The sequence below is a fragment of the Emydura macquarii genome, unplaced genomic scaffold (genome assembly GCF_026122565.2).
Source record: "Emydura macquarii macquarii isolate MOO-44397 ecotype Brisbane River unplaced genomic scaffold, CSIRO-AGI_Emac_v2 contig_374, whole genome shotgun sequence".
NCBI classification, from domain to species: domain Eukaryota; kingdom Metazoa; phylum Chordata; order Testudines; family Chelidae; genus Emydura; species Emydura macquarii.
This window is the reverse complement of record NW_027130511.1, coordinates 5,601,818-5,614,351: the sequence shown is the minus strand read 5'-3', so window position 1 is coordinate 5,614,351 and position 12,534 is coordinate 5,601,818. Positions and strand designations below refer to the sequence as shown.

General features: G+C 43.7%; 1 protein-coding gene across 1 annotated transcript in view; it reads right to left on the bottom strand.

Moving 5' to 3' along the window:
* SPTLC2 (serine palmitoyltransferase long chain base subunit 2) overlaps positions 1-9,680 on the bottom strand; it is a 122,279-nt gene extending 112,599 nt beyond the window's left edge. The window contains exon 1 of the mRNA XM_067532528.1: positions 9,462-9,680. Coding sequence (XP_067388629.1) covers positions 9,462-9,587 — 126 coding nt within the window. The 5' untranslated portion in view covers positions 9,588-9,680. The remainder of the gene's footprint in view (positions 1-9,461) is intronic.
* Between the last annotated feature and the right edge of the window lie 2,854 nt (positions 9,681-12,534).

Here is a 12,534-nt window from a genome sequence, read left to right as displayed (position 1 = left end):
CTGTTGTGGGCAGTGATGGCATCCACTATTGCAAGGGGACACGAAATGGGGAATTCCGTCCTAGAGCGGAAGAAGTGATTTTTAAGCAGTTTGTTCTAAAATGAACACTTCCACCTCTCACTTTTAATTCACCCTGAAGTAACACCAAAACAGAGTACTTGCTGCATTTCTTTAAATGTCAGTCCCTCCCACTTGGAAAAGAACTGGAAAGATAATTTGAGCTAATCTGTTTGGCTTCAAGGATCTCCCCTTCACTAGACCTTAAGAAAAATCTTCAAGCTAGCAATTTACCAATTTCACATACAGATATAAGGGCTTCCCCCTTCTACACGCAAAGACCTGCTTTTTTATTCTCTGATATTCTACAGTGAGTAAAGAGTGCTGAAGGGAGTCCCTGTCCACAACAGCATACAGGCTTGAGACAAGCCCTTTCACAAGACTGTACAGGAACTATGCCTGTTATCCAAGCATTTGCAGTCAAATTGCCAGTGGCTGCAAAACTTCTCCCAGCCCTTCAGCACTTTGTGGGTTTCTCTGGGCTTTTGCCAGTGTGAACATGCTCAGGTTATCTAGGTCTTCCTCCTGCACTCCTTCCTTCCTCTTGCTTTCCTCTAGGCGTCCTGTTACTGATTACTCTTGCAAAAGGAAGCAGAGTAGTTTACATTTTTCAACATTTATCTGCTTTTCACTCTTTCCCTGTTAAGCAGCCCATACATTTTCACTTTTAATTCTCTTCCTTCTTAAGTGCATTATGAGTACAGCAGAACTCCGTTTATCCAAGCCTCCATTATCCGGTGCTCTTTATTAACCAAACCAGGCCCTGTCATCCCTGATCTGACAGCACTGGCTCCGCCCAGTCTCCTGATTATCCAAATTTTGGATTATCTGATCTGACCCCAGTGCTAATTAGCTTGGATAAACGGGGTTCCACTGTACTTAGAACTCCCATGGGGCTTTTCATCAGTAGATTTCAAAGTGCTATTCGTGGATGAGTAAGCATTACTACTACTTCCATTTTAAGGACAGTGAAACCAAAGCTCAGAGAAGTGGAGGCCAACACTTGCACATGAGCAACCAAACCTAAACACCTTAACCCATAATCAGACATTTTAAAGTGACTTGATTTTAAAAACTTCCGAGAACACACAGGGTCAACTGAAGTCAATGCAAGCTGTAGGTTCTCAGCTCCCCAGAAAAATCAGGCTCTTTACTGAGGTGCCTAAATAACGATATTCTGGACCTAGCTGTTAAGCACCAAAGTTTTAAGTTAGTTACTTGCCCAAAGTCAGGAAAGAAGATGGGAACAGAATGCAAGTCTCCCAACTCCAAACCCTGTGGGGCTCACTCCATTAGAAGACAGCTGCCCCGTAAACTTTGCCTTGTCATAGAATCATTGAATATTAGAGTTGGAATGGACCTAAGGAGGTCATCTAGTCCAACCGCCTGCTCAAAGCAGGACTAACCTCAGCCAAATCATCCCAGCCAGGGCTTTGACAAGTCACAGCTTAAAAACCTCTAAAGTTGGAGATTCCACCACCACTCTAAGTAATCCATTCCAGTGCTTCACCACCCTCCTAGTGAAAAAGCTTTTCCTAATGTCCAACCTAGACCTCTTCCACTGCAACTTGAGACCATTGCTCCTAGTTCTGTCATCTACTACCATTGAGAACAGACTAGCTCCATCCTCCCTGGAACCCCCTTTCAGGGAGTTAAAGGCTGCTATCAAATCCCCCCTCATTCTTCTTCTGCAGGCTAAACAAGCCTAGTTCCCTCAGTCTTTCCTCATAAGTCTTGCGCTCCAGCCCCCTAATAATTTTTGTTGCCTTCCACAGAACTCTCTCCAACTTGTTCACATCCTTTTCGTAGTGGGGGGCCCAAATCCGGACACATTACTCCAAATGAGGCCTCACCAATGCCGAATAGAGGGGAATGATCACTTCTCTCGATCTGCTGGCAATGCTCCTACTAATGCAGCCCAATATGCTATTAGCCTTCTTGGCAATAAGGGCACGCTGCTGACTCATATCCAGCTTCTTATCCACTGTAACTCCCAGGTCCTTTTCTGCAGAACTGCCGCCTAGCTCGTTGGTCCCCAATCTGTAGCTGTGCATGGGATTCTTCTGTCCTAAGTGCGGGACTCTGCACTTGTCCTTGTTGAACCTCATCAGATTTCTTTTGGTCCAATCCTCCAATTTGTTTAGGTCCTTCTGTATCCTTACCACTCCCCCTAGCTTAGTGTCATTTGCAAACTTGCTGAGGGTGCAATCTACCCCATCCTCCAGATCATTAATGAAGATGTTGAACAAAACCAGGCTCAGGACTGACCCCTGGAGCACTCCACTTGTGACCGGCTGCCAGCTAGACATGGAGCCATTGATCACTACCCATTGAGCCCGATGATCTAGCCAGCTCTCTATTCATTTTATAGTCCATTCATCCAACCCATACTTCTTTAACTTGCTGATAAGAATACTGTGGGAGACTGTATCAAAAGCGTTGCTAAAGTCAATGTATATCACGTCCACCACTTTCCCCACATCCACAGAGCAACTCATCTCTTCATAGAAGGCAATCAGGTTGGTTAGGCATGTCCCCTTAACATTCTCTGCCAACATTACTATATTTGGCTTTGATTCCTGTCATTAGTCCTGCAACATCAGTCTCCTTTCTGTTCCACAAGCAGCCATACCCAACACAGCCAAAGAGCCAGGGGACTCACAAGACAACTCCAGGATTCGTAACATTCAGTGTGATTGCATGAAGATAATGTCTTGAGAATTCAAGAAGTTATTAAACAAGGTCAACGTAAGGGCAGTATTTAGCTTAGATTGGCATACGGAACCTATTGCTGTCCAATGAACACTGCACAGAGTTGCGCAAAACAAAAATATTCTTCCCTCTTCTGTTCATTCAAGGCAAAGGTGTCTGACTGTGTAGGACCTTTCTTTTAAGAACACTGATGCACTCAATGCAGGAAGCTTTATTGAATAAGGAGTTGTGGGAGGTGGCACACCATCATTCTTGGTCTCAGTCTGATCTTCAAGGAAACAAGTTTTACTGCCAGGGTCCTACTGCCAAAAATGTCATTTTTCATATCTGATTGACATAACCCTGGCCCGATCAAGTTACATCATTCCTGTGGAGTATAGCCATCTTGAAGGATTGAAAGTAAAGAGGTCTCCAACACAGAAGGTTCCCAGTCCATTAAGTGTCCATTAAGGACAAAGATTTTAAATTCTGTTGTTAAACAAATGGAGTTCTCAAACAACAGATACAACACACCTGCATTGTGAATTGTTAATGAACCAAGATGCCAAGTGCTGTATCAGCCTAAGTCTTTTATGCAGGGGTTTTGTCCAATTCCAGGCATAGTGAATTACAACAGTAACAATGAGGTGACAAAAGGACATATCATTGTAGCATTTTGTACAATTTCCTCACTACAAAATGAAAGCTTTTTCTTGAATTTTTTTTTTTTTTAATATAATTCACTGCTGCTTTGCTTCTCTTTTTAAAATATTCTTTAGCAGCAAAACCACAACGTACTATGACATTTAAATTTCAAACTTCTTTACTAGCTAAATTAAAATCTTGGAAAAGAGTTTGAGATTCAGCTGAAGCCCAGTGGTTTCAGAAATTTTACAGAAACTACTACTATAGTTCACCCACCCATACAGGGCAGGAGAGTTTTGTTTCTGCTTTATTTTGACAGATAAGATCTATGGAGCCTTTTCCAGTCATAGTAAACAGTAAGCAAGCAGGTTTTGTGCTTAGGTTGACAAATTTTGCAAGGATGAACTAAACTGATTTTTATTTTTATGTTTGAAAACACAAAGCAACACTGAGTAATTCAAGTATTATTACCCAGCTTTCTAATAATTATTTCATTCCAACCTGTAATACTTTGTATACATAAACATGCATAAACTGATTATATCAAGTACTGTAACTTAACATTTTCCTGTCTCAGCAGAATATTCAGTGATGGCATGTTAAGTCAACAGGGCTGCACGCCTTCGGCAAACACCAGAAGGAATCACACAGGGCCTTATTGTTCAGCTGCTGTGCTTCTTTGTGTCTTGCTATTAACAGATGTCTAGAGTCAAAATGACTTTACAAAATGATACAATTTTGATATTGCATTAAAATAATTAGGATTATTTATGGATTAAAATATTTTGGAAATGAAACTCTGGAATATTTTACTTTCTCCTGAATAGTCAGTTTCTGAGTATGCCTTGGGCAGCAGCTTCTGCTACTATCAACCTGCTTGAACTAAGTGAAATGCCTCTCCTTACTCCATCACACGAACTACAGGCCATGAATTCCCTTCCAAATGGCCCTAGTCCAAAATACAACCTGCCCCATCACCAAAAAGCCTTTGAAAAAACTCTGAAAAGTTAAGCGACTGAATGGGATTAATAACTATCATAAACATCAGTAGTCGGTCAATCATTATAACTCCACATAATATCTATTATTTTTACATGAGGAAAGCCCCAAGACATCAGAGATGGGGGCCCGCTGTGCTGTGCTAGGTGCTGTATTTATAAAACAAAATTTATAATCTAAAGGACACCAAAAAAAAAAAAACCCATAGATAAGGGAAGCATGGGACAAGAGAGCTACAACATTTAGGCAAAATGCCTGCCATCACCATGATGAATTGTCATGTTAGCTCCACATTGTCCTCCTAATCCCATTCATGCACATTAACTATTTTCCTTTTAATTCACCAAAACAAAACATTCATAGACAGTACTGAAATTTTGGGTTACATTTTATCCCCAAGCAAGCCTCTATACACAAACAGTGCTTCAGTTTCTACAGCTGGCATACCACAAAGAGAAACTGAACTATTTTTAGCCATTGTATCTACTTTGTAATAGAAAGTAGATGAGATGACAAGAGAGAAGGCCCAGTAACCGCAAGTTTTCCTCAGTCTACTCTATCAATAATACACCTTAAATCAGCAACTTCAGTTAGCTGAGGTACTCTATTTCCTGCTTTTGCTGCATGTTACTACTGTTCATTGTTAAACAACTACTGTGCCCCAGATATGGCTGTATTTTGGGTGATGAAATGGTTGCTATGTGTATAGTTGAAAAAGAGTTTTAGGATAAAGGATGCTGAATACATTTCTATCCTAATGTAAACATACTTCTCATCCTAGTTGCTACCTGTCAATGTAACATCCACCAATTTCCTTCTCTAAATACAGTACTGTGAAATATGTTACCTTCCTTCCTTACCAGATGGTAGAAAGCATCAGACCTGTCACACAAGGCACCCTGGTCTATCCTCTCACTTCTTCAACATAGGCAACAGCAACCTCAAACTGGCTGAAAATAGCAGCTCTCCTTTTATGCTCATCTATATTAATCCAATTCTCTACTCATCCTGTCACATTAAGCATCAAAATTCCAAGCACAGTTAGAGACTAGCATGAAGTTCTCACTACAGTTAAAAGGCCCCAAACATGAAAAAATTCATTCTAGCCAAATACTGAGTATGTAGTTTGCTTTAAGACTGTCACAAGGCCCTGCATAGAGGGCACCCACAGAAACACTGATTTTACTGAGTAACTCAGACTGAGTGGATGGTACTGGCTATGCAGCACTTTTAGACTGCATTTTAGGACCATGTAATTAAGCAAGCCGACAGCACAGTGGATATATTAAGAGATACAGAGCTTCCTTTTCATCTCACTGATTGATCTAAAGCCAGACCAGAACAGGAGCTGGTGTCATCCAACAGCTGAGTTACATGTGATACTTACAAAGTTCTGCTTTGTTTGTTTTAATTTATAGGATACATCCAATTCTACTTCCATCCACCTAAACACGGGAAGAGATGGGCCTTACCTGAAAGGTCAACAAATTCCAGCTCAGAGACCAAAACAGAAGTACATTCCAGAATCTAGGGCCCTTCACTGGAAATACCAATTCAAACTCAATAGACTTAGCTTCAGAGCTCAACTGCCATAGCAGTACACAGCATAATACTAATAGCCAGGATTCAAGCCATAAGACCTCAGAGATAAAATTCAATGCCCTGAATAGCCCCCTGAAGCAAGATGACCAAAACAAAAAAAAAATGATGCACTATGTTCCTTTCAGCTAATGCTGTCAAGCAGGTAGACAAGCTGTATGCTGCTCTATTGGAAAATTAATAGTGATTTCAGCTGTAACCCCTTGCAAAGTATACTGCAGTAATCCAGTATGGAGGTCACAAAAGCATAGTTAATTGTATTAAGATCTAGACCTGAGAGAAAGAGCCACAAACATCTAACCAGATAGAAAGATGCACTTTTAGTTGCTAAGCAACTAAGCGATGCCAGAATCAGATGGGGATAAAAAAAAAAAGCACCTATTCTCCCAAAACAGAAACCTCTAGAACACAAAGTAGACAAACTTCTTCAGTAACAAGGAAAGGGACCATCCTGACTGCATCCCAAAAATCTTCTCACACTCCATCACCACGACCTTGGCCACATCTAGTTAAGTTTGTTTTAATTAAATTTAATATCTTTGACTACACTAAAGAAACCCATCACATAACATTTAACTTCTAAAAGGGGAACTACACAAAAATGAGGAGGCTAGTTAAACAAAAATTAAAAGGAACAGTCACAAGAGTGAAATGCTTGCAAGCTGCATGGAAACTTTTTTAAAACACCATAATTAGGGTTGGACTAGATGACCTCCTGAGGTCCCTTCCAATCCTAATCTTCTACGAAAATAAAGGCTTAACCTATAGATATACCCCAAAATGAAAAAAAAAACCAGCAAGAGGACCAAAATAATGCCACCAAGGCTAAAAACAGAGTAAAAGTGGTGGTTAGAGACAAAAAAGACATCTTTTAAAAACTGAAAATCAAATCCTATCGAAGAAAATAGAAAGGAATAAATTTTGACAAGTCAAGTATAAAAGTATAATTAGGCGTGCCAAAAAAGAATTTAAGATCAACTGGCAAAAGGCACAATTTTATTAAGTACACCAGAAGCAGGAATCCTGCCAAACAATCAATGGGACCACAGTATGATCAAGGTGCTAAAGGTACACTCAAGGAAGACAGTCATTGTGGAGAAGCTAAATGAATTCTTCGCATCTTCACTGCAGAATATGTGAGGGAGATTCCCACTAGTGAGCCATTCTTTTTGGGTGACAAATTTGAGGAACTGTCCAACATTGAGATCTAAATAGAGGAGCTTTGGGGACAAATTGATAAGTGAACAGTAATAAATCACCTGAACCAGATGGTATTCACCTAAGAGTGCTGAGGGAACACGAATGTGAAGTTGCAGAACTACTAACTGTGGTATGTAACCTATTGCTTAAATCAGCCTCTGTATCAGATGACTGGAGGGTAGCTAATGTAAGGCTGATTTTTAAAAAGACTCTGGGGTGATCCTGGCAATTACAGGCCAGTAAGCCTAACTTCAGTACCAGGCAAGTTGGTTGAAACTGTAGTATAAAGAACAGAATTATTAGACACATAGATTAATAGGATATGTTGGGGAAAGAGTAAACATGACTTCTGAAAAGGAAAATCACACCTCACCCATTTATTAGAATTCTTTGAGGGGCTCAACAAATGTGGACAAGGTTGATCCAATGGAAATAGTGTACCAGGACTTTCAGAAAGCCTTTGACGAGATCCCTCACCAAAGGCTCCTAAGCTATGTAGGCAGTCATGGAATGAAAGGAACTTCCTTCTTATCCATCAGTAACTGATTAAAAGATAGGAAACAAAGGATAGGAATAAATGGTCAGTTTTCACAATGGAGAGAGAAAATAGCAGTATCCCTCAAGGATTTGCACTGGGACCAGTGATGTTCAATAGATTAATAAATGAGCTAGAAAAAGGGGTAAACAATCAGGTGGCAAAATTTGCAGCTGATACTCTCAAGATAGGTCCAAACGCAGACTGTGAAGAATTACAAGGGATCTCACAAAACTGGCTGACTAGGCAAAAAAATGGCAGATGAAATTCAATAAATGCAAAGTAATGTCCATTAGAAAACATAATCCCAAATACACATACAAAATGATGGGGGTCTAATTTAGCTATTACCATTCAAGAAATCCACTTGGAATCTTCTTGGATAGTTCTGTGAAAACATCTACTCAATATGCAGCAGCGGTCAAAAAAAAGCAAATAGAACGTAAGGAACTATTAGGAAAGGGATAGATAAGAAAGAAAATATCATAATGCCTTTACATAAATCCATGGTACACCCACACCTTGAATACTGAGCGCAATTCTGGTCCCACCATCTCAAAAAAGATCTATATGAATTGGAAAAAGTACAGAAAAGGGCAACAAAAGTGATTAGGGATTGTTCAGTTAAAAAAAAAAACATAGGATACAACTGAGGTCTATAAAATCATGAAAGGTGTGGAGAAAGTGAGTAAGGAAGTGTTATTTACCTGTTTACAGAACACACATACCAGGGATCACTCAATGAAATTAATATGCAGCAGGTTTAAAACAAAGAAAAGGAAGTACTTTTTCACACATTGCACAGTCAACTTCTGGCATTTATTGCCAAGAAGTGTTGTGAAGGCCAAGAGTACAAAAAATAATTAGTGAAGTTCCTGTTGATAGGTCTATCAATGGCTATTAGCCAAGGTCAGGGACAGAACCCCATAATGGGTTCTGGGTGACCCTAAACCTCTGACTGCCAGAAGCTAGGACTGGATGACAAGGAATGGAACATCTGATAATTGCCCTGTTCTGTTCATTCCCTTTGAAGGGTCCAGCATTGGCCACTGTTGGAAGACAGGACACTGGAGCTAGATGAACCACTGGTCTGAGCAGGTTGGCTGATCTGCCAACTATCATATTCCCAGGTAGCCCGGGGAAAGCAGACAGCCTGCAGCACAGCCCCGTCCTCCTGTCAAGGCTGAGCGGCCTGACAGACGTGGCCAACAGCAGGGTGACAGGAGAAGCCGGTGGCTACCCAGAGCCCCGGTGCAGATCCGTTCGGCTCCCCAGGGATCTGACAGAGGGAAGGCCCAGGACTCCTGACTAGCAGCTCCTCCGCTTGTGCCAGAGCCCGCAGGGCACCCAGCGCCTCAGGCCAGGTCCCACAACCAGCCCCGGCACCTCCACGAGGCCGAGTCTCGCCTAGGCCAACCAGCCAGGGCTGCCCTGCCGCTCCGCGGGGTCCCTGGGGACACCACCGTGCCAGGCGGGGCCAGCCCGCAGCGTGACCCCGGGCAGCCGGCACCGCTCGCTGTGAAGCCCGCGGCTTGCGAAGCCGGGAGGCAGGGGCGGGTCCCGTTTGGCTGACGGCGGCGCAAGGAGGTCCAGGAGCCCCAGCCCGGGCCAGGCTCCCCGCCGCCACGCTGGCCCCGGCCCCACACCTCCCCTCGGGCAGCAGATCTGGATCCCCGCGCCGGCCGGCCGCCCCACCCTCCCCTGCGCTGCGCGCCCGGCTCCCCCGGCCCCGCACCTGGGTCTCGGCTCCGAGCAGGCCCCGTACGTATCCGTTCCGCAGCGCGCCGTGCCCCGTCAAACTGCAGCCGTTGGCGCGGGGGTGGGAGCCCGGATCCCCAGGGCCTGGTTCCAGCCGCTCCATCCTCCCGGCTCAGTCCAGTCCGGTCCGGCGCCTGGCCGCTCACTGACGCTCCGCCCGCCGCCGCCGCCGCCCGGCAGCGGAAACCCAGCCCGATCCGACTGCCAATCACACGTGTTTACGTCACCCGGGGCGGGGCCCGCACCCAAAGACATCACCGCTTCCACGAGACGAAGGGCGAGGGCCAAGAAAAAGAGGGCGTGGCTAAAGGGAGGGAGGCCCAACGACAGGGGGGAAATCGGGGAAAGGGCGGGCCATCGAACGGACATACCCTATCAGAGGGCACAAAAATCCAAGAGAGGCGAGGCGGAGGGGACAAACCGCCCAATCTCCCGGCGTGGAAGCACAGCATGAGAAGAGCGTGAGTTACCCAATTACAAGACCGAGAATCGGAGGTGGGCGGGATCTAAGGATAGATCCTGGCCAATGACAGGATAGAGGGATGGGCTCGGCTCGGCTCGGCTCTAGATAGAGGGACAGGAAGCACTGCTAGGGTGGGGTAATGTGGGGATTGGGTGAGTTTCATGTGGAGGGATGATGCTCTGTCTAGTACTTCTAGGGCTGAGCCTGCACTAGCAGGGCCCTTCATTGCTGAGCTCTGTGTTATGGCTCAGCTCAGTCATAGGACTGCTGCCCTGCTACCACTTGGGGTGTCACAGGCAGGGAACAGCTGGGGGGCCTTCCACCACATTGTCATGTGTATTACAGAAGTGCCAAGGGACCCCCTTGTGATAGGTACTGTACAAACAGTGCAAAAAGATCATGACTGCTCACCTTTGGGCAGGCTGGGGCCTCCCCCTCTGCACCACAGCCTCCCCAGATACTCAAGACTCTAGTTTAACAAAAAGAAGAGGACTTGATCCCAGGCTGTAGGTACTTATATGGGGAAGACATTTCCAATTGTAAAAGGCTTTTTAATCTAGTAGTCAGAGGCATAGTGAGATCCAGTGGGTTGGTAGCTGAAGCTAAACAAATTTAGGCAGTTTTTTTTAAATGGTTAAAGTGAGGGCAATTAATCATTGGAACAACTCATCTAGCTATGTGCTTGATTCTCCATGAATGAAAATCTTTAAATCAAGAATGAAGGTCTTTCCTTAAAATAAGCTTTAGCTCATCCAGAAATTATGGGCTTGATGCAGAAATTACTGGGTAAAACTCTATGGGCTGTGTTAGGCAGGTGGTCAGACTAAGATGATCCTAATGGTCTCTCCTGGCCTTAAAATCTATGAATTCTTCAAGGGTGCTTGGGCTTCTCTTGCAGGAGGTATAACTCACTCCCTACCCAGCTGTATAAAGAACTCAGTGTGTGAGAACCCTTGCAGACAGCAACCCAGCAGAAATGAAGTCAGTGGGACTTCAGGTTGTACTTAAAGATATGCCCTGTGCTCAGGGGTGCGGGAACAATTTTTATAGTGGGGGTGCTGATGATGGAAACCACGTACTTGATGTTTGCTATTCCTACTTCAAGCCAGGGGTGCAGCACGCTAGTTCCAGCACCATTGCATGTGCTTAAGTGCTTTGCTGAATTGGTCTTCATATCAGGAATGAATGCTCACTTGTGGAAATCTGCCTGTAGATATGTTTGAAAACAGTTTCAAATTTGGTTACAAGCTCTAGTATAAACAAGACTTTGTGACTGAAGATAGGCAATATATATTTTGTTGTAATATTGGGCAAATTAAAGAGTATAGAAAATATGGTCTTTATTATGGGGATAAATCTATCTGTCCAATTGGAACTTGGGTCACCATGCCTCATACAGGAATTACTTCACAGAAAAGGTGGTCTGCAAAGAAGAGTCCACATTTGTTCTCAGCCTTCGTTGCTTCTTGATGTAGGATGAAGGCATGAAAAGGGGTTTCCAGAAGTTTGGGGAGTGTCTCATGAGGTTTTTTTTATTTGTTTGATTTTACATTAGGGTTTGACTTTTCAGATTTTGCTGGAGAACCCCCTGGAGAACATGTGGAAAAGAGATATCCTAGCAGGCTAAAACCTGAGCAGTGACTTTCCCATCCTTAGTTGGAAAGAGAAATGCTGTTTAAAAAGTTTAGGCCAGATCCTGCTCTCAATCACACTGGTGTAAATCTAGAGAACTCTATGGAAGGCAGTCAAGTTATTCCAAGTTTACACAAATGTATCTGAGAGCAGAATCTGTCTCCTTGGTATTTTCTTTAAGTTTAGTGTTATTGTTTGTATGGGATAACCACTACCCGAGTACTTCTTGTAGCCAGAGGTTGCTCTGCCTCAGTTTCCCTTCTTGGTCTCCTCAGTAACTCCACATCATAATCCAAAAGGCAATTAAAACACTGCCCTTCTGGGGGTCCACTTTATTTAGTCCTTTCACACATTGGTCCTCCAGCCCTGCGCTTAAGACAGTGTCTTTCTTCCCAGAGCTGGGTGACAGTTCACTCTTGCTCTCTCTCTGTTTTCAGTCAGGAGTTTGGCCCTCCTGACCCCAACCCTGGTCAATGTCTCTCTCCTCTTAAGCAGAGAGTCCCCAGCCCTTCTTCCTACAAGGTCATAGTTCCTTTATTCTCTGCACTGCAGTGCAGCAGGCCCTTCCCTTGTAAAGAAGACTATTGATTAGATAACCTGACCCACTAGTCAGTCACATGACCTTCATTTCTGACTGAAACTTGTCATAGTTGGACTGAGGCTCATCTCCCCTTAAGAGGAGCCACCCTGTGACGTTGTTAATAATAATTCATTTAATTATTTGTAATATCATAGTGCCTAGGATCCAGAGTCATGGATCAGGGCCTCATTGTCATAGGTGATACAAACACAGAACAAAAGTTTAATTCAAGCTCCTGACAAACAATTGGGGGGAAAAACTCACTCTGTGAAAGATCCAACATTTTCAGCCCTCTTAAGGGTGGGCTGGGAAAGCTACAGATCCAGCTTCAACCTATTTGTGATGTTGCTAAACCCATGCCATTTTCCAGTGTGT